This window comes from Micromys minutus (assembly GCF_963924665.1).
Source record: "Micromys minutus genome assembly, chromosome: 19".
In the NCBI taxonomy this organism is placed as follows: Eukaryota; Metazoa; Chordata; class Mammalia; order Rodentia; family Muridae; genus Micromys; species Micromys minutus.
The window spans coordinates 38,161,376-38,183,245 of record NC_137954.1 but is presented as its reverse complement, the minus strand read 5'-3'; the positions used below and the strand labels follow the sequence as shown (position 1 = coordinate 38,183,245).

Sequence of the window (21,870 nt, the reverse complement as noted above, 5' to 3'; positions counted from 1 at the left end):
GAGGAAAAGGAGGAGGTGGAAGAGGAGATGATGGTTACAGTGAAGGAGGAAAGTTTGGTGGAGGTAACTATGGTGGTAGTGGGAACTACAATGACTTTGGAAATTATGGTGGACAGCAACAATCAAATTATGGACCCATGAAGGGGGCAGTGTTGGTGGCAGAAGCTCAGGCAGTCTCTACGGTGGCTATGGACCTGGAGGTGGAAGTGGTGGATATGGAAGCAGAAGGTTTTAAAATAAAACAGAAACGACTACAGTTCTTAGCAGGAGAGAGAGCGAGGAGGTGTCAGGAAGGCTGCAGGTTACTTTGAGACAGTCGTCCTCAATGCATTACAGGAACTGTAAAAATCTGCCACAGGAGGAAGGAAGATCCAAAGTCAGAAAAGTTACTGCAGCTCAAACAGGAAACCCTTCCTGTTCAGGATGGTCACAGCCACAGTTTGCACAAAGTACAGCTATTGATTAATGTAATGTAGTGTCAGTTAGATGTACATTCCTGAGGTCTTTTATCTGCTGTAGCTTTGTGTTTTCCTTTTCATTACATCAGGTATATTGCCCTGTAAATTGTGGTAGTGGTACCAGAAATAAAAAATTAAGAAATTTTTAACTTTAAAAAAAAAAAATAATAAAGTCCAAAGAATTTTTCCACTTACCACATAAAATCGGCTCTACTTGGCCCTTCATAAAAGACTGGGAAGGTACCCCAGGAACTTCTGGTTTCAAACAGGGCCATGGGTCTTGATCAGCACAACAATCAGACCAAACCAACTTCAAGAGAGCAGCATCCTGCTCCCTGTGTGAGATTCATAGAAAACAATCAGGCTGAGCATGCAATTTGTCTCAAGAGGCAGAAGCTGCAATTTCACCATGTCATTAAATCCCCAGGACAGCTGCCAAGGAAACTTGGCCTCCTTGAGTGTGGAATGCTCTGTGATAGGCTCTGTCCCCATGATCTACAAATGTCCTGCCAGAGTTGTTACCACATGGTCCTGCACGAGGGGTATTTGGTGTCTCCATCTTGAGCTCAGCCACAGTGGCAACTCACATTCAAGGGCACCTTTGTATCCTGGACACCAAACAAGCACTCGTGGGCTGTCAGTGGACATGGTGCTTGACCTTCAGCTGTGTCTCTGTCCGTGACAGGGCTGGATCTTGTCACTTTACATTGTCTGTGTTGGGCTGTGTGGCACGTGAGGAAAATAATCGGGACAATGAGTTACAGGGGTGGTTTGTTCCCTCCCCACCCCCCGTACTGCGTTCTTCTACATGGTGAAAATGAGATTTCTTAATAATGTGAAATTGGTACAGATAATTTAAGTCATTATTAATAGATACACTTGATCTGAGGAAGTAAATGTTTTAATGTTTTGTTAAATGAGGTGTGCTGTGTTCACATTGTCATGCAGAGGAGAGGTGAGGGCACTTTGACACTCTTCGTATAGTGTCTGTGTGACTAACTTGGCTAGATGTGTCCCAGAAGTCTAAAGTGGAGCTTTACATACCTGCCAGGCTTCCTACTTAAAACAATAATAATAAAAGTAGAAGCAGGATGTGGGGTGAAGGCAGGCAGCCTTCAGAACTTGCCAGAAAAAAAATATGATCAGAAAAGGATAATGAACGAAGCCCACGATCCAACCTGCAGCTGTGGGGATACTGGAAGAGACATCATCATCCTAGCGTCCAGTAGAATCTAGACAGTGTATTAGATACTTTTCTGCTGCTGTAATAAAATGTCATGAACAAAAGCACTTTACCTGGGCTTATGCTGTGGGATGGAGATAGTGTAACAACAGGCAGATGGAGCTGGAAGCTGTGAGGCCACACAGGATTCCGGGAGACCAAACTTGAAGTAGGGGGGAGAGTGACTATAAGCTCTCAAAACTCACTCCCAGTGTCGGACTTTCCACAGTAGGACTCCATGTCCTTCAGGTTCCATAACGTCCCCAAACAGCACCACCAACTGGGAACCAACTGTTTAAATACCTGAGCCTATGGGAGACATTCCTCGTTCAAACCACCACTGTGGCCATTTATAAAAGGGGCACACTGACTGGGCCAACAGTACAAAGGAGGATGCTTAAGAGAGCATGCAAAGACTCTGATGTATCACACACTGGCTTCTTGGCCTTCAACTTGTCTCTCATTCGGACACTTGACCCCAGCAGGGAGCCAGGCACTTTCCCTTGGTCTAGAAAGAAAGCCAAGCCTTGGTTTTTACCCTAAGAGCATGGGGAAAAGACAGGGGTATCCTGCTGGTGCGGAAGCTCTTTCTCTTACTTGGGAAACATAGAAAGTCACTACTGAAGAGAAAGAGGCGGGCCATGTCATCAAGCCACCAGCCCAGCATTTGACTGGATTGTTCTACAATGTCCCAAGAGTGCAGTTATTCACATGCAGTTCGGGAATGGAAACATGATCATCTGTCAGCCTGGATGCAGGAAACCAGGATCCTGGTGCACCATGAAGATAGTGGAATCACCACTCAAACACCCAGACACCATTATGTGTGTAACCTGTGGCCATCTCAGTGGTGAGTTCACCTTCATCTCACTGGATCCAGAGGCTATGTTTATGTATGTATGTATAATTATATATAATATGATATATATATCATTATCTGTCTCCATGACAAGACACAGTTATGAAAGACTAATTCTTGTCCCTCCTGTGAACAAAGCACCATACTTATTATTTAAATATCAAATTTCTCTGCAATATAACATTCAAATCCAGTTACTGCCTGGCTCAAGTGTGGAGAAATGGCTCCTCTGTCATTCAGACAGAAGCTGGGCATCCCTGCCTGCTTAGATCTTCCCTCCCTCCCCATCCATTCATTCAGAACTCTGCCTTTCTATGTGTTTAGCACCCTGCCAGGGTTTACCATATAAACAAAGTGGTACCAAGGTGGGACAAATGAAATTCATTAGCAACCCTCTCTCCGGGAGAGGACAGCATTCAGGAAGCATTTCTAGGTAGGACCAGCCCTCCCCCCCCCCCCCCCCCGCCACAGCACACTTGGAATCACACTTGCAAGAAAAGAGGGAAGATTTCATGGTGACACCAGAGAGACTCAGACAGGAAGAAGAACTGATGAGACCGGTCTCCCAAGGCTGCATGGGGTGTGATGACCCCACTCCCATCCTCAGTGTAACTGCTAATGCCAATAAATGTTAAATTAGCAACCTAACTAGGAGACAAGATACTAGCCAAGAAAGAAATCAGACCAACTGTGGGCCAGTGTAGAGGCTGAAAGGGATTTACACAACTCCATGCAGGGATCAAAGGGGTCCATGGGCAGCAAAGCACAGCTGCTCAGGGACTCCAGGAAGGATTCCGGGTTCTGAAAGCCAAAGTAAGTGAACTTGAACTGACCCCTCACTGCCACAAGTCAGCTCTCTACAGACATGCTTTGATGGTTTAAAATAACTTCAAATAGCTTGCTGCATCGGTGCCACCTAAATTTGGGTGCAAACATCAGTATGCCTTTGGCACCAACTACCTCTGAGCTGGCCAACAGGAAAGCAGAGTCTTTAGAGGCATAATCAACAGGACCCGGACAGTGGGCAGTAGTCCGAGACCCTTGAGTCACAAGAAACAGGGTCCTATATGTCTGGATTTTCCCCACCGGCTTGGATCACCGACTGAATGAGCCCACTGCTCTGGCCAGCTGAGGTCATTTAGAGACTGATTGCATCGTGCTCCCCAATTCCCCTCTGAATATTCACACAGATCACCTGAAGGTAGCATCTGCAGGGTCCCTAGCTCAGCATGGTCTTAACTGGCTGCAGATAGAAGCACTCAGACAGTTCCTAGTGGTCCCGATGCATGCAGCTGGGCACAGCACAAGTCTTCAGGCTGGGGTCCTGCCATCCTGGCTTTTATAGCTCTTCAGGCGATTCTATTTTGCAACTAAAGTATCAGGCACTGCTCTGAGGCCTCCTGTGTGGTCCTTCTCCACCGGAAATCACTCAGGCAGAGTTTCTTTTTAAAAGAACAGTAGTTTGTCATCTTCTCTAAAGTTTTCAGAATACCACCCATCTCAGAATGGAGTGCACACACCCTTTACCTCACCCCACTGCACAGTAAAGTTTGTCCCACTCACCCAATGGGTTCCTACTGACCCCCAGACCTACAAATGACACCCGTGTTTTTAAACATTCCCAGCCTGTCTTTTTTTCTAATCCGGTGGAGGCTTTTCCAGACCATGGTGTGTACATTTCAAATACAGAACAAATCTCAATTTGAAATGTAAAACCATAGTGTCTGGTCCTTCTGTTTTACCGTAACCCCTCAAGTTTTGACCAGATTTTCAGCAACATATACACAAATTTACATTTAAAAGAAGTTGGGTTTCCACATGGACCAGACTTGGCAAAGAAAGCAAAGGGTGTGTGGAATCTTGGGGCTGCGCGTTGGTTTTGATGGAGTAGAAAAGGAAGCAGATGAGGTAGTGGGCACACCCGGCCAGGAATAGGCAGTGTCATTTAGAGGTGGAGGAGGGTGAGCACAGGATCAGAAAGAAGTGTCACACACCAGAGGGACTTCTCACAGCTTTGAGGAGGAAGACAAACAGCTCCTGTCGGGATATTCCAGACTCGGATGTCTTGTCCCATGTGATTCCCAAGGATGAAAGTTTTCATCTCTGAATCCCCAAAACCTTACAAGACACCCTGAAATGTAGCCATGTTCAGTTAACAACTAAAGAACAGGTTGCTTTCTAGGTTGGTCGGTTTGTTTATTTAATGTGATAGTCAACAATGCTTCTAGTCTTGTAATATAATAATTGTTTATTTTATTATCATCATCATCATTATCATTATTATTCAGCTCTCCGCCAGGTTTGTGGAGTCATCTTCATGTTCCACTTGCAAAGGTGCTCCTGTCTGCCAGGAGTTATTTTTAAAGCCCTATTCCCTAGCTACAGGATTCCAGCTAAAACACACAGGAAGCTAAATTTAGCCTAGAGCCCAGCTCACCTTATTCCCAGACTCACCTCTGACCCTCTGAAACACATCCGATGACAGATTACAACAGGTTGGAAAACATCCTCCAATGTAACGTGAGGGGCGAGTTCAAGTTGCCTCATCTTACAGGAGCCTTCTAGAAGTAGATCTGATTACAGTCCATTTGAAGAAATGAGACAGTGCAGTACCTGCACTCAAAGAAAAGAAGAGCCAGGAACACACACACACACACAGCTGCTATATAACACACATGTATAACACACACCTACACACATGCATACACACCTCAGGAGAGAGAGATTAATCCAAATTAATCTCAAATTAATTCAAAAATTCTCGTCTGAGACTCAGACTGTGTTTGTGTGTCAGGGAATACGAGGTGGGGGTGGCATCAGAGGACAACTTTGTGGAGTCGCTTCTCTCCATCTGCCTTCCTGTGAACTAGGCCGTGTATCAAACCAGCACTGACCTGCTGTGCCAACTCGCGTGCCCTCAAGACATGCTCTTAACTGTGAGCCTCTGTGAAACATAAAAGCAAATCTCATTTTCCAATATCCGATGATACAGAGTACACAGCTCCAGTTCACAAGAGAGGAAGGGAAGAGGAGAGGAAGGGGGCAAGGAAGACATACAATGAGAGACCAGGCCAAAGCAGGTCCAAACACCAAGTCTCCATATCTGCTGTCTGAGCTCAACAGTCCCACCCTCCAGCTCTGCTGCCTGCAGTTCACATTGATTCTCCTGGTCCAGCTCTGCTACGTGTCTGAAATCCTCCTTGGTGGTCATCCGTTGGTTCTGGCGTCTCCAACATCCTGAGCTCCCCACGGCAATTTAGGCTTCCCTGTCACGGTGTGGTACAATGGCTTCTCACAGCCTCCTTTCAGAGAATCCAACCCTGCCAAGCACTGCGTGACCTTGGCTGCTTTCTAGACCTTGGCACCAGTCTCTGTGCCTTGTGTATGGCTGGGGTCGCCTGATCAAACAGTATATAAGAGAAGGGCCAGGTCTGTCCATTAGGTGGAATGCATGTGGCCGGTGTCTGCCTTTGACTCTGCATGTGCAGAGCAGCTCAGAGACAGGTAGAAGCATTTTTTTTTCCTCCTTGGGGTTATCATCCATACAATCACAGGGGAGAGAGAACACAGTGATATCTCGGTCACATGACCGTGGCCATATCAAGTAACCATTATCACATCAGAGCCCACAGGAGTTATAAATACACTGTCACAGTGCTCCAAGTGGAGGACAATGGAGTAATGACAATAGAAACAGCCCGCTCTCTGTAAGGCCTTCTTCCCCTGCTAAAGAACCCATTCTAAAATCAGTTGCTCTAAGATGGCGAGACACCCAGAGCTGGTTGGAAGAAAGCTGCAGATCTTCCAGAAGATGAGCAAAGAGCCTCAAGTCAGAGCTGGGACTCCTGAGCTTGAGTTCCACTCTGCACTGGAGGCAGGAAACCTGGACCATATTCAGTCCCTCGTGGACCAGTGCTGCTGGGGTGCCAACGTGGTGTTTGAGATCAGTGACGAAGAGATGAAATGGCAGGTGACATCCCTGGCCACCTTTGGGCTCTCAGGTACCCTGGTTCCTCTAATGCTCTACGGTGCCTTTTTCAGTTTCTACTAACCCTCTGGAAACCTGCGCATCCTTCCTGAAGGGAGGAGTGTCTATAACAAAGGAGGTCTGTAAACAAATTTGGTCTAGTGGGTGATGAGCTTCCAAAGGGAAAATGACGGGTGGTGTTGAGTGCATGTCTTACCTTGAAAGCAAAGCCCTGGTGTAGCCATTGATCCTGACATCCGGGGAGCCAGAGACTAGACAGACCTCTGACACGAAGCTCTGTGTGAGGCATGAATCACTGGGTACCACAGCACTTCAGCAGTGGGTACTGCATCCTGGGGCTCATGCAGCATCAACAGAGGGAAAAACACCAGGCTTGCAGCAGACCCTCCCCTTGGAACCTGAGAGAAGCCTGGAAACAAGAAAGGGGAAATAAATCCATAGATCCTTGTGTTGTGTGTGACGGGACACACTCCTGACACTCGGGTGTGGCTGTTATGTGTTGAGCCATCCAGATGTACCTAGGCTTTGGCGTTAGGAGCCTGTGCTAGGCAGGCACCCACCTGCTGTGCTCTCCTGTGTTGAAGCCCACCACAGCTCTGCCAGACCATAGGAAAGTGAGGATCTGCGGCCAGTGTCCCAAGTCCTAACCTGTGAGCTCTAGCAGGCCAAGAATGTGGAAAGATGGCTCTTTACCGACACATTTCTGTCTAAACCTTTCATGAGCAAGGGGAATTTAAGCCAAAACACTGCCAAAGAGATGTCCTGTTTGTAACAAGCATGAAGCCTGCTGGCTGGAAGGTACCAATCCTATGGGTCTGGCTGTACCACCTCCTAGTGAGACCTATCTGGGCATCCCTCCTCCACCAGCTCCAGACCAAGAATGTCAGCTGCTTGAATGCTAAACCACGTTTAGTTTTTAAATCACATGCTACCCAACACAGGACTCACATGTGATCAGATGGCAAACCCCAGGATGCTAGCTTAACCTAGTTTTTCCATCTTGTCAAAATTCAGTCCCCACGCCCATTGTCTTTTGACCCTTATGCTCCTCCGTCTTTTCAGAACACATCTGCAGGGCAGGGCATTAAAATGTGCTGAGAGCGAAGGATTGGGGAAATGGAGGCGTCCAGGTAGGATAGCCAGAGCTCAGTGAGGACCAGGATGGCAGGGGCTCGGGGCTACCTGGATTCCGTGGTATTTTGTGCCCAGCCACCTGACTTCCCAGAGCAGAAACAGCTCCTGGGAACACTGACTCTTGGGACAGAGCATCTCACAGGCCTGAGGCTTGTCGGCGAGGCTAGGCTGCTCTGGCCAATCAGTGGGCCGGAGGGTCTTCCATTTCCCTAGCACTGGGATTGTAAGCATGAACCACCATGCCTGGATTTTGTATGTAGACTCTGGAGATCAAACCCAAGTCCTTTTATTTTCATAGCAAATGCTTTACCAGCTGAGGGATCTCCCCAGCCCATAAGTTAAGCTTTCTGTTGCATGAAGGACCCTCATCAGCCCAGGACCTAGGAAGTCTTGGCTCACCAGGGTGGGCATACAGAACTGGGGTAGGGGATGGGGGATAGCAGAGAGTAGGCTGGGAACTTTGAAGACTCTGGACAAGTAAAAGCAAACTCTATGTCTTGGTGGGTGCACCAAAGTAGGGGTCCAAGGTGTGGTCCCTGAAGAAGACAGAGGGCCCACTCTCCTCAAGGAAGACACACCCCATCGCTGTAATCAGACTGTCTTCCCTAGAAAAGAGAGTCCAAACCTAAGCAGACTCCCCCCCACAAGCCCCCACATTATCTCTGAGCCTCTGAGTACTGTCACGTTAACCAGTGGTGACAATCACTCCCCCACTTTGTCCACTGAGCAAACAGCTAGTCCAGGTTGGGCCTTTGGAACAAGCAGTAGGCTGGGAATCTCTGCCACACACAGGTAGGTAATTAATGAGTGTGGGCTTTCAAAACAGCCCAGCATGGGTCCCAGGAAGGAGGTTGGCCTCAAAAAAGGGTCTCCTGGACAGCTCATTACAGCCACCTCATCGATTCTTCCATCATTACAGGGAGCTCTTGCCATGTGAGTGCCTATCCCTTGATGGTATTCACAGGGGACACACACACACACACACATGTGCTCCTGGCCACTAACAACCTTGCCCCTGCTTCATGAAAGCAGAGAAGTGTTCACAGAAGCCACACACAGCACCTGCTCATTCATTCATCAAGAAAGAGCAATGATACACACACACACCACACACACACATGACACACACACACCACACACACACACACCACACACACACATACCACACACACACACACACACACACACACACACACACACACCAGAATTGTGTTGACTGTGGACAGCTGCATGAATGCCACCTTTTACAGCCGTCACTTCCAAGAGCACTCAATTTCTTCCCGTCTTTTTCCCCAGTCCTTGATGGGGTTTGGTTTGTCTGTTTGCTTCTTTTTCTTGATAAAAGAGTAGGTGACAAAGGTTAGATCCTGGAAAATTTCACAAGCCATTCCTCTCAATCTTTTCTTCCTCGTGTCTTTCTATGTCTGGAGTATACATCTTTTTTTTAATTGGATTATTTTCTTTATTTACATTTTAAATGTTATCCCTTTTCCTGGTTTCCCCTCCTGAATCCCCCTATTTCACCCCCCCATGACAGTGCTCCCCCAACCCCCACTTCCTCCTGCCTCCCTGCCCTGGCGTTCCCCTACATGGAGCCGTCACAGGACCAAGAGCCTCTCCTCCCGTTGGTGCCGGATAAGGCCTGTGGCTGGAGCCATGGGTCCCTCCATGTGTCCTTTGGTTCGTGGTTTAGTCTCTGGGAGCTCTGGGGGTCTGGTTGGTTGATATTGTTGTTCTTCCTATGAGGTTGCAAAGCCTTTCAGCTCCTTCAGTCCTTTCTCTAACTCCTCCCTTGGGAACCCCGTTCTCAGTCCAATGGTTGGCTGCGAGCATCAGTTGGTAGAGCCGAGGATTGTAGGAACACCTCCTTGGGGTACACATCTTCCAAGTGACTCTCGTACCCATGCACCTGGTACTCAGCTCTAAGATGTGGTTTCGCCCTCCAGCCTCAGCAAACTGCTCGCCCCACCGGTTCTTCCTTTTGCCCCATTCACCTTATACCCTGGCCCCTCCCCCTCCCAGGCCTTTGGACCCTGGAGTACAAGCGGGAGCTCACCACGCCGCTGTGCATCGCTGCAGCCCACGGCCACGAGTCCTGCGTGCGACACCTGCTCAGTCGCAAAGCTGATCCTGATGCCAGCCCCGGAGGTCGTGGCGCCCTTCATGAGGCCTGTCTCGGGAGTCATACTGCCTGCGCCCGATTGCTGCTACAGCACGGAGCAGACCCAGATCTGCTCAGCTCGGAGGGCCTGGCACCCCTGCACCTATGCAGCACACCAGCCTCACTTGGGTAAGACGCCCCCACACACCCCCACACCCCTACGCCCTATCATGAACTGGTTCAGCAACACAGGGGGTCTAAGGCCTAGACTAAGTCTGGCCCTTGGCCACTTGATCTCGGACCCGGGTCCATACTTACTCCTTTCCCACACGGTTGATTCAGGTAGGGACCCTGACTCCCACTTCCAAGGCTGGGAACCTGTCTAGCCCTAACCCCGAAGTGGGATATCTGGTCTCTTTGGTAGAGCTATGTGTTCTCATCCCCAAACCTAGGATTGTAACTGTCTGTAGTCCTCAAGACAGACATTTGTCTACCCCTCGTCTCCTGGCCCAGGACCCTAAGTCCACTCCCCACATCAGAGACCCTGATCCTGGTCCCTGGAATTAGGGATTCTGACCCTAATTCCCAAGCTAGTGATCCTGACCCATACCCCCTAGCTGGGATCTTTCAGGCCTATGCTGGGATCAGTCTGATGTCCTACCCCAGACCATGAACCCCGCCCCACCGGCCGCTGGACCCTCCCTGACCCCGCCCCGCTGGCGCGGCCCCGGGCGGGTTAATTAGCGCTTGATTGCGAGCGCGCGGGGAGCCACGCCGCGGTAATGAGCCTCTGATCACGGCCTGCAGACGCGGCTCTGAAGAATGCTAAAAGGCCACTGGCGGGGTTGGAGGCTGAAAAATTAGGGTTTTTAATGATAATTTTATGCAGAATAATTGTCACAGTGTGACATAAATGGTTAGCTTCTCGGGCGGGAGCTTCCGAGGCCCGCAAGGACTCCACCCGCCCGGGTCGCGCTGCCTGGGGTGGAAAGGATCAAAACGGGCTCCAGCAACCTTGGTACTGCTGTTGGCGGTTTTGGATTTTTGTCTTGTTTTGGTTTTTTGGTTTTTTTTTTTTTTTTTTTTTTTTTTTTTTTTTTTTTTTTCCTACCAGTAGTATGTCATCCCAACATTTCTTTTCGAAGGTTCTGGGTCCTACTGCTTTATAATTGCTTGGCAGCTTCCTCTGTAGTAGCGATAACATAAAATTACTCCATCCCTCACTTGGATCTTGCTGGAGTCCGATGCTCCCCTACCTGCCCAAAGTTACCAGGGTCTCCCGCCCCTTGGAAGCGGGAGCATCAAGCAAGCAGGAAGGGTAGTCGCCAGGTGCCGAGTGGAGGTGCCTGAGAGGCCCTCGGACCCCCAGCATCTTGAGAGTAACAAAGCTCTGGCATGTTTTCAAAGCGGAGGTCCCACCCTGTGACTTACCCATCAGTAAGTCGCACGTGTTTAAAAAGCCCAAAAAGTTCAACAACAAAAATGTGCCGTCTACTTTCTTGTTCCCAACATAATTCTTCTGGCATACGTCCATGTTGTGATTATCCCATAGTCCCTTCTCTTTTCGCACTAAGTAGTATCCCATGGTGTGGGTCCATGACAGTGTGTTTTACCCATTCCTAACTGAAAGAAAGACATCTGAACCCCTGAAGGGATGTAGTTCAGGGTAAGGCACTTCACTAGTATTTGTGAGGCTATGAGTTCAATCGTAGTTACTGTGATCAATGGATGGACAGACAGACAAAATAATGGAGGATTTTTGTGTGAGCTATCTGTTCAGATCCTTTTCCCAGAATTAATTTCAGTTGTTTTCATAGTAAAACCTGAAAATCTCTTTATATACTGAAGGTACAAGGCCCTCGTCACGTGTGAGATTTAACAACCACCATCTCCCAGCCTCTGTCTTCTGTTTTCTTCTCTCAACAGTATCCATGAGGAAAAGAAGTTTTTCCTTTTGATAAAGTTCAATTTGTCAAATTTACTCTTTTGAGGTATGTGTTGGGCTGTTTTATCTAGAATTTCTTTGCCTGACCCAAGTCCACAGAGGTTTTCTCTGTTTCTTCTACAGACTTAAATCTTACAGTCCTAGATTAAAATCTGTTTGGATTCATCTTGCCCAGACTGCAACCACCTTTTGTTGTAACTTTGAGGCCGAGATAACCCCAGACACTTACTTTGTCTGGCAGTTTCTCCAGAAACTTGACTAGACAAAAGCCTGCTGATGGTGTGAGAGGTTCTGTACTCAGAGCCTGGCTGTGGGGGTGCTGGCTCTTTGATATTAGCCTAGGGTAGGTTAGATCCAGTCCCTCTGCAGTGAGCTCCCAACTCTCCTCTGTTTCTGATCTAAATCCCAGGGAACCAAACTCCTGTTGCTGCCTCTAGGGTTGATACAGGCCTTTAATTCCAGCATTTGGGAGGCAGAGACAGGAGGATCTCTGTGAGTTCAAGGACAGCCAGGGCTGCACAGAGAAACCCTGTCTGGGGGAAAAGAGAGAGAGATCACAGTTCACTTTGTAGATCCCCCAGCAATTTGCACCATGTGTGGAGAGCTAGCTGTCTCATGGCACTGTGACCTGCTGTTGTATGCCAGGATTGAGCTGTTTTTTAAAAAAAAAAATCTAACCCATTTTTGAGTCCTTTTCTTAAAAGGCTGTGAGGCGTGATCGAAGTCACTAGTTTGTTTTGTGACTTTGCTTTTCCAGCTGTTCCAGCAGGGATTTCTCTGGCTTCTTTTCCTCAGCGTATTTACTCTGGGGCACACCCGTTCTTCTGTGTATACCCCTTAGACCATTTCTTTCTCATGCTGAGTGATGTGCTGTGGTGTGAAATGCTGCTTCAGGAATATATCAAACCTGCTGGGGTCAAAACCCCTTCCTTTCTTCACTCTCTTGACTTTGCAAATTGCCCCAAAAATCAATTAATCAGGACCAAGTAGATGGCTCTGTCCATCTGTGCTCATATTTAAAAGCCAGGCATAATGGCATCCACTTTTTTCTTTAATTATTCCTTCTATTTCTTGAAATTTTAATATAATTATACAATTTCTTACCCTTTCTTCCCTCCCAGTTCTCTAACATGCACTTATAGTCCTGGGGAGGCAAAGGCATAAGTCTCCCTAGGGTCGCTGGCCAACCAGCCTCACTTATTTGGTGGGCTACAGGACCAATAAAAAACCCTGTTCAAGTAAGGAGGTGGGGAGCCAGGCGACGGTGACACGCACTCAAGGTTGACCTCTGGCCTCTACAAACACACACACACACACACACACACACACACATACACACAAATCAAGTTGTTCATGTCCAGACTCCCTTGCCAAGTACACACAAGAAAAGACACATTCTTGCTGGTTTAACTGGTGATAACACAATGAGCCAATGTGTTGCATAAACACTGAGAGGAAGAGCTGCCATGGCAACGTCACACAGTACTTATCTCATATTCTGGACCAAAGAGGTTGATGGTATTCATGTGAATGGAAGGAAATCTCACTGCAAGCGACCTTGTGTAAGCGTCCCTCCCTTGAGCAGTTTCATCTGTCACTCTGATCTGAGTGAGAAAAGAAGCCTCCTCAGAATCCGGGAAGGGACAGGAACAGCCACATGGTTCCCATCAGGGAGGCAAGTGGCCTTGCAGTTACTCCTTATAAGGATTCAAAATGATTGCAGGATGTTCTGGGGGCTGGAGAAATGGCTCAGCGGTTAAGAGCACTGACTGCTCATCCAGAGGTTCTGAGTTCAATTCCCAGCAACCACATGGTGGCTCACCACCATCTATAATGGGATCCAATGCCTCTTCTGGTGTTTCTGAAGACAGCTACAGTGTACCCACATACATTAAATAAATAAATAAATAAATAAATAAATAAATAAATAAATAAATAAATCTTTTTTTAAAAAAAGATTGCAGGATGTTCTAAGACTGTGTCTGGGCAGTCAGTCAAACAGTATCCTCAGTATGGCCACATGCAAGGTGGCCAGGGTGGAAAGGCCATCTCCTTAAGAATCTATTCAGCTCCACCAATACTGCATTACCTTCCCTGTTATAACTGTGTAGAACTTAAGAGTAAGCCCTCAGGGGGGCTGGAGAGATGGCTCAATGGTGTAGAGCACTGGCTGATCTTCCAAAGGAGACAGTTTCAATTCCCAGCAACCCCATGGCATCTCACAACTGTCGGCGACTCTATTTCCAGAAGATCTGATACCCTCACACAGACATACATGGAGGCAGAACACTAATGTGCATTAAAATTCCAACTTAAAAGTAATACTGAGCCCTCAAACGTTATTTTCAGGGTTGTTTTGGCTATTGTGACTCATTTGCATGTCACTTGAATGTTTGGTTCGGTTGGTCAACGTCTATGTGATGTCTGTTGGATTTTGACTAGGGCTGCCATGAACATCAGTTTGGAAAGAGTAAGCATCATAAACAAACCTTTAGGTTTAGGTTTCCAGTGTTTGGATACAATTCACACACAATTCTAAATCCATTTATTTAGATCCTCTCTGTTTTCTCTCCACTGTGATTTGTAATTTTCTGTGTATGGGGTTTGTAAATATTGTATAAGATTTATTCCTAATTCATATGTACACACACACACACACACACACATTTGCTTGCTAATTGGCTTGAAAGGGTATTGCTGTATAGCTCAAGCTGACTTCAAATTCATGATCTCCCTGCCACAGCTATTTGAGAGCTGATCATAAATGTGCCCCCTCCCCATGTCTACTGCCCTTTAACTGTCACCTTGACATAGCCTAGAGTCACCTAAGAAAGAACTCTCAGTTGAGAGATTACCCAAAGGCTAGCAGGCATGTCTGTGAATGATTGTCTTGACTACTAATTGATGTTGGGCCCTGTCTTGACCATTAACTTATGCAGGGGGGCCTAGTCCACTGTGGGCGGCATCATCCCTACACAAGTGGTCCTGGTCTGCATAATAAAGCCAGCTAAGCATGACCCTGTGAGTGAGGCAGTAAATAGCATCCCTTCATAGTTTCTGCTTCAAGTTCTTTCTTGAGCTCCTTGCCTGACTTCCCTCCATGGAGGACTATGACTGGAAGTATAAGCCAGATAAACCCTTTCCTGCCCTTCCTTGCTTTGGTCAGAGTGTTTTCTCTAAGCAGTGGAAAGGAAACTAGGATACAACTATGACCAGATATTAACATTTCATAGTTTTGATGCCAATGTAGAAGGCATTTTCATTTCTAGTTCTGATTTTGTGTAGCTGCCATAGTTTTTTATTTTTTACTTCTCTTTTTTCCTTCCTTCTTTCTTTTTTTTTAATTCTCTGTATGAGAGCTTGCAGCCTTCTGCCTCAATGGACTCTCTGGTTTCTCTAAAGACTCTTTGTAAATCCCATGGGATTTCTATGCAGGCAATTAACTACAGTATCTGCAAACAAATTCAGTTCTGCTTCCTTTGCAATCTCAATGCTCATTCTCATGCATGTTTCATTGACCAGATCCTCTGGCATAATTCTGAAGAAAGGAGCTGAAGAGTCTGTCTCCTTGTTTCTTGTCTTAGAGCACAGCATTCAATGTCTTTCAGCATGAAGAAGTTCTTGTAGATCACCTTTTTCAAAGATGGAGCACTCCTTCTTAGGTCATTGAGAGTTTGTATTATATTATATGTGGACATATCCTATGTATGAACATTGAGTTTTTTTTAATTGGTTTTTGAGACAGGGCTTCTCTGTATAGCCTTGGCCAACCTGGAACTTGCTCTGCAGAGCAGACTGGTCTCAAGCTCAGAGATCGACCTGCCTTTGCCTCCTGAGTGCTAGAATTAAAGGTGTTTGCCATCACCACCTGACCACAAATGTTTTACATGTGTAGAAATGATCATATGACCCTTGCTTTGTGTCTTAACACTGAGAAATGGAATAACCAACCTTGCATTCCTGAGATTAACTTACTCATGAATTGTTAAGTTCAAATAGATTGATGGATGGATGGATGGATGGATGGATGGATGGATGGATGGATGATGGATGGTTAGATGAATGGATACCTGATTTTCATTTGCTATAACATTTTTAATACTATACCTACACTTCTTTTTTATTAGAGATATTAGTCTACAATTGTCTTATACCATCTTTGTCTGATATGAGTTTTCAGAGACATAATGTCAGTAATCATGGGAGAAGGAATCTTTCCTCCTCCCCCTTATCTTTTTTTAAATATTTATTTATTTATTTAGTTAGTTAGTTAGTTAGTTAGTTCATGTATGTTAGTACACTGTTGTTGTCTTCAGAAATACCAGAAGAGGACACCTGATCCCATTACAGATGGTTGTGAGCCAACATGTGGTTGCTGGGAATTGAACTCAGGACCTCTGGAAGAGCAGTCAGTTCTCTTAACTGCTGAGCCATCGTTCCAGCCCCGGCCCCCACTTCTCTTTTTAAGAAGATCTTAGATTGTCCTGGTATTTGGTGCAGTTCACCACCAAAATCATCCAGGTGTGGCTTTTTCATGGTGAGAGTTTTCTAACTATAAACTCACATTGTTTCATAAATAGAGGTAGGTTATTTCTCCTTTTAAGTGAGTTTTCATAGAGCTTTGTCTCTTTCAGCTAGGTGGCCTTATTTGCTCCCATGAAGTTTACTCTTATTTTTAATACTGGCTGTGAATTGTTGTATTACCTCCATCATTCATGATGATTGGGGTGTGTTCCACCCCCTTCGTTTCCCTTCTAACCTCATTGACCCTCCGTCATTCATTGTGTTAGAATTTCCCAGGTCACCAGCAGTTTTGTTTGTGATTTCACTGAACTTCTCTGATATTTTTTCTTATTCTCCTCTCTATTATTTTTCTGTTCTCTGTTTCACTGATCCCTGCAGAGTTCTCTGCAGTTCCCTTCCTTGCTTGCATTGAGTTTCATTTGCTTATCTTTTAAAAATGCATTTGTATGTGTGCTGATGTCATTGGTTTGAATATTATTTTTCAAATGTAAACTTCCAGGGCTCTACAAGTCCTCCTATATACTATCCTTATATACTACAAGTCCTTATATACTATAAGTCTTCCTATATACTATCCTTATATACTACAAATCTTCCTATATAATATCCTTATATACTACAAGTCTTCCTATATATTATCCTTACTCTTATTTCATTGAGACATGATCTCACAGTGTAGTCCTGGCTGGCCTGGAACTTTTCAGACTGACCCTAAATACACAAGATTCACTTGCCTCTACCTCCCAACTTAATCAAAGGTGTTTGGAAGTTTTCCTTTGCATGACTTTATAAACCCATTGAGATTCATTTTATAATCCAAAATATGCTGCTCTTGGTAAATGTCCTCGTGTGCTTTAATCTGTATTTGGCAGTTGTGTGATTTATTGTTCTAGGAAAGTCAATCACATGAATTTCCCTAGGCCTACCAATACTTCTGAGTACTTAATCACTTTCTTTAACCTAGCCGAGTCATTGACAAGGGAGTTAAACTCTCTCCGTGTGTTTGGCTGAGTATATGCCTGTGTGCTGCATGTGTGCAGTGCACATAGAGGTCAGAAAAGGGCATTGGGGATGTCCTAGGTACTGGAGTCACAGATGATTGTGAACCACCATGTGGGTAGTGGGAATTTAACACGGGTCTTCAGAAAATGGAACCAGTGCTTTTAACCACAAAGCCATCTTTCTAGTTATCTTTTTTTGGGCTATAATATACATTGGCTGATATTAAAAATAGCTACTTTAAAAAACTGAGAGCAGGAAAAAAAATAGTCTTCCCTAGGTAAGATTCCCCCCGATTGGTTAACCAATGCCAAGCGGCCAGCCTAGAAATCATATATATACAAGTAACAGTATACAAACTGAGTAGACTGTGTTTAACTATTTACAGCTGTGTGTGTGTGTGTGTGTGTGTGTGTGTGTGTGTGTAAAACAGCAATTAAATAAAAAGAGACCATGAGTTTAAATGTGAGGGAATGAATTTAAATTTGAGGGTGCGTGTAAGGGACTGGATGGAAGAAAGGAGAGGGGGAATGGTATCGTTACATTTTAATTATTTAATTTTTAATTAATTTCAATGAATAAAGATTTTAAAAATAAGAAAGAAATAATAGTTTAAAATAGCTGCTGTCATAGCATCTGTGTCTCATCGGTTCTATTACTAATGTGTAGCAAATCAGCACAAACAGAATCAAAACATGTTTCAAGGCTGGGGAGGTGAGTCAGTGACTAAGGACACTGGCTGCTCCTCCAGAGACACCTCATTCAGTTCACCCACATGTGTCTCAAAACTATCTTTATTTCAGGTCCAGCGGACCCGATTCCTCCTTCTCACCTGCGTGGGAACCAGGAATCCTTGCAGGTGCTCACGTGTACACAGGAAACTAAAATTGACTTCTCAAAAACCCACTTATTATGCCACAATCTCTGTGAATCAGGAGTTCGGTTATAGCTTAGTTGGGTTTTCTGCTTTTAGGCTTTTCGAAAGTGACATGAAGTCCTGCAGTCTGGTCTGAGTGTCCAACTAGAGAAAACCTGTAGACAAGCCCATGCAGTTACTGACAGAATTCAATTCCTTAAGGACTGCTGGGTTGAAGGTCTCCATTCCTCATTGGTCGTGGATGAACTCAGTTCCTTGCTGCCTAATCCATTCCTGCTGCTATGACAAAATGCCTTAGGCTGGGTAGTTTAAAAATCACATATAGTTGTTTGCCCCATTTCTAAGAGTGAACTGGGAAGCCCAAGACGGAGGTACCAACAGATGCGGGTCTGGTGAGGGCTCTCTCTGCTTTCAGCACTGAACTTCACTGTTGCATATTCATGAGGCATAAGAGGCTGAAGATATGGAAGCAATGGACTCACTTCCTGCCGGGCCTTTTGTAAGCACTACTTGCATCTGTGGCCACAGAGAGCTTAAGACTTAATCACTTCCTAAATCCATCCATTTTATTCATAGTTTTTCTGTAGAGGATTTGTTAGACGAAAACCTAATATCTCATCTATGGCAAGAGAGAAAATAAAGGAAGCATTAAGGCAGATGTTTGCTACCAGTTTGAATCAGCCTCCAATTCTAACTGTTTGTTCTCAGACAGAGTCTCCCATATCCTGGCTGGCCTCAGATTCATTATGTAACCAATAATAATCTTGAAATTCTGATTCTTTAGTCACCATCTCCCAAGTGCTGAAACAATATACGTATGCCACCGGTGATGCCCAGTTTATGGAGTTTTGGTTTTGTTTATGTTTTGCTTTTGAGATTAGGCTATCTCTCTGTGTAGTCCTGGCTGTCCTGGAACTTGCTATGTGAACTAGACTGGCTTTAAACTCAAAGATCCACTTGCCTCTGCCACCAGAATGCTCTATGTTTTAAGTGAGTATTTTAAAAGATTTATGTGTTTTATATGTGAGTACACTGACACTCTCTTCAGGCACAACAGAAGAAGGCCTCAGATCCCATTACAGATGGTTGTGAGCCACCATGTGGTTGCTGGGATTGAACTTAGAACCTCTGGAAGAACAGTCAGTGAGTGTTCTTAACCTCTGAACCTCTGAGCCTCTGAGCCATCTCTCCAGCCCTTAAGTGAGTTTCTTATAGGCAGATTATACGTGTATCTTGCATCCTTTTATATAGTTCCCCCAAGCCTCTTCCTTTTAATTTGGCATTTGTGTCATTTATATTTAGTGTAATTTTTGTAAAATTTTAAGCTCAAGTCTTAAATCTATTCTTTTTTTACTCTCTGTATCTTCTTCTGCATCATCTACTAAGTATTCTTTATTTTATATTTGTTTTGGTATACTTTAATAAATACAATTTTGGTTGTGTTATTGTTGTGATTCCTTTTGGATTTTATCCTGTATATTACCTTATCTTAGTCTGACCTCAATTAATGCATACTATAAAAATCATATGACAGTATATATCCATTCATCTCTTCTCATTCTCTTGCTATGGGTATTGTATACTTTACTTACATTTAAATCCCACAATGCATTGCTATTATCATCTAACAGTCAATTATCTGCTAAATATGTTAAAATAATACAAAACAGATTTTACTTCTACTAATGTACCCTTTCTTTTCATTGCTCTGTGGAAATCCAGAACTTCTTCGGTTATTCTTTTCCTTCTGCTCCAAAGACTTTTCTCAGTGGTGCTTCTAATGAGAGTCTGTTGCTGGTGAATACTCTCAGTGTTTGCTGTTTGAGAACAGTTATTTCTTTTGAATGTTTGAAAGGCATCATCTTTGCTGGTAAGGAATTCTGAGCCAGCAACTTGGTCTTTCTCCTTTCCCACTCCCTCACATTCTTCTCTCTTCTTCCCTCCCCTCCATTCTACCTGCACATTAGACACAACACAGATCCACTGTCCTCTTGTTTATATTTTTGAATTTCTTTCACTCACTTTAAGTAGTTGATAAGATGTACTTAACAAATTTAGAAATGTGTTGACAATTATGACTTCATTTGTCTTTGTAGACCTTCCATCACTGTGGCAAATATCTGACTTAACTTAGGGATGGAAAGACTCATTTGGGCTCATAGTAGCAAAAGCTTTTGGTTCACAGTCATTTGGGTCTGAGGTAAAGCAGAACATCCTGATAGCGGATAAAGCTACTCAACACACTGGAAGCAAGATGGATTGCTCTTGGTTCCACTCATCCTCATTTTACATCCATACTTACTAAACGGTTCTACCTACATTCAGGTCTTCCCACCAGCTGTATAATTGCTATAGTTATTTATGGAGATTGAAACACTATTTTATTATTTCCATTTAATTGGGGTGGGAGGGTTTCCTCCCTTACTCTATACATTTGTTGGCCATCTGTGACTTCTTGGTTGCTGGAATATTTTTTTGTCAAAAACAAAATTCCCAAGTATAGCATGTTCTAGTGGAAACTATAACCTGTTCAATAATATTTCACATATAATAATTACCACAGCCCATATTTCCAAGGGCACACATATATTATTTACTTGTGTCTTATTCAGAATCAAAGCTAGAGAATTCCAATTCAGCATGGTACCCTGGATTAGATTCTGGCACAGAACATGGATATGAGATTGGAGAGCCGAATTCAGCCATCTCTTTCATTACTGCTAGTCAGTCAGAGTGTACCAATGTTAGTTTCCTAATGATGATGTCTGTCCCATAATAACACAAGACCTTAATTTGAGGAAGAGCTGGATAGAGGGATTCTGTGAGCTCTTTGCCCTGTCTCCACAACTCTCCTATGAATACTAAAGAGAGGTTTCTTTTCTAACTATTGCCTTCTACTAAGAACAAAGAATGCAGGACCTACTCGGGGCACAAACTACTGTGAGCCCTAACAGCATCCCTTATGATAAGCCAACAGTTTATATTTAGATCATAAGATGTGGAGATCTGGTGCTAACCAGTAGCACTGCACAGCTTATGTCCTAGACAGAAACTTGCTAGCTTCCTGGCTCCAGGTGCTTTTTAAGTACCACACAGGTCTAGGGCATTGTTTGCTAAGGACTCTGAACATGACTCAGGTCATGATGGTGTAAGTTAAGATCCCTCTCCCTCTACCCCCAACCCTCCACCCCATCCCCTGCCTTCCTCTTGCTTCCTTTCAGTCATTTTCTCTTCCATGTCTCTCTGTGTGAAAGTTTCCTTTTGGTCACTTAATCTGGGAATCTGTTATCATTTGGACCCTTTTCATGGGGTACAGACAAGGCAGTTTAAGTTAAATGATAAATGAAGCAAAAATTCAGACAGGACTATGAAAACGGCTGACTTAGGACCCCTCCAATGTCAATGGTCATGCTGAAAAGGCTGGAGATTCCACTGAACACCTCTATAATAATGTAGCCCACTACCTTAAAAGATAAAAAGTTAATAGATGTCAGAAGGGACGTGAGGGCGTGACCAGGCTTTTCTGCTCCAAAGAGTCCTTCTAAAGGCAGGACTCTGGGGAGGTCTGGCTTCAAGGAGTATAAACATTGTCATTTTGACAAGAAAGAGCTACTTTCTCTGGGATCTTTAATACATAGTCAATTTTAGGTCATCCTTAATGTTTTTTTAACCTCACAGTAGCGAGAAGGTCGATGACCCACATACAGAGCCATTTGGTTTCCTCCAACTTCTGACAATGGTCCTCATACCAAGGGACCCAGCT

At 44.8% G+C, this 21,870-nt stretch overlaps 1 protein-coding gene across 2 annotated transcripts in view; it reads left to right on the top strand.

Moving 5' to 3' along the window:
* ASB18 (ankyrin repeat and SOCS box containing 18) overlaps positions 1-21,870 on the top strand; it is a 61,328-nt gene that overhangs the window by 13,778 nt on the left and 25,680 nt on the right. The window contains exons 2-3 of one of the 2 annotated variants that reach the window (XM_080933056.1): positions 6,418-6,540; positions 9,684-9,951. In XM_080933056.1, coding sequence (XP_080789182.1) covers positions 6,418-6,540; positions 9,684-9,951 — 391 coding nt within the window. The remainder of the gene's footprint in view (positions 1-6,417; positions 6,541-9,683; positions 9,952-21,870) is intronic. The other variant, XM_080933055.1, reaches the window with a different exon arrangement.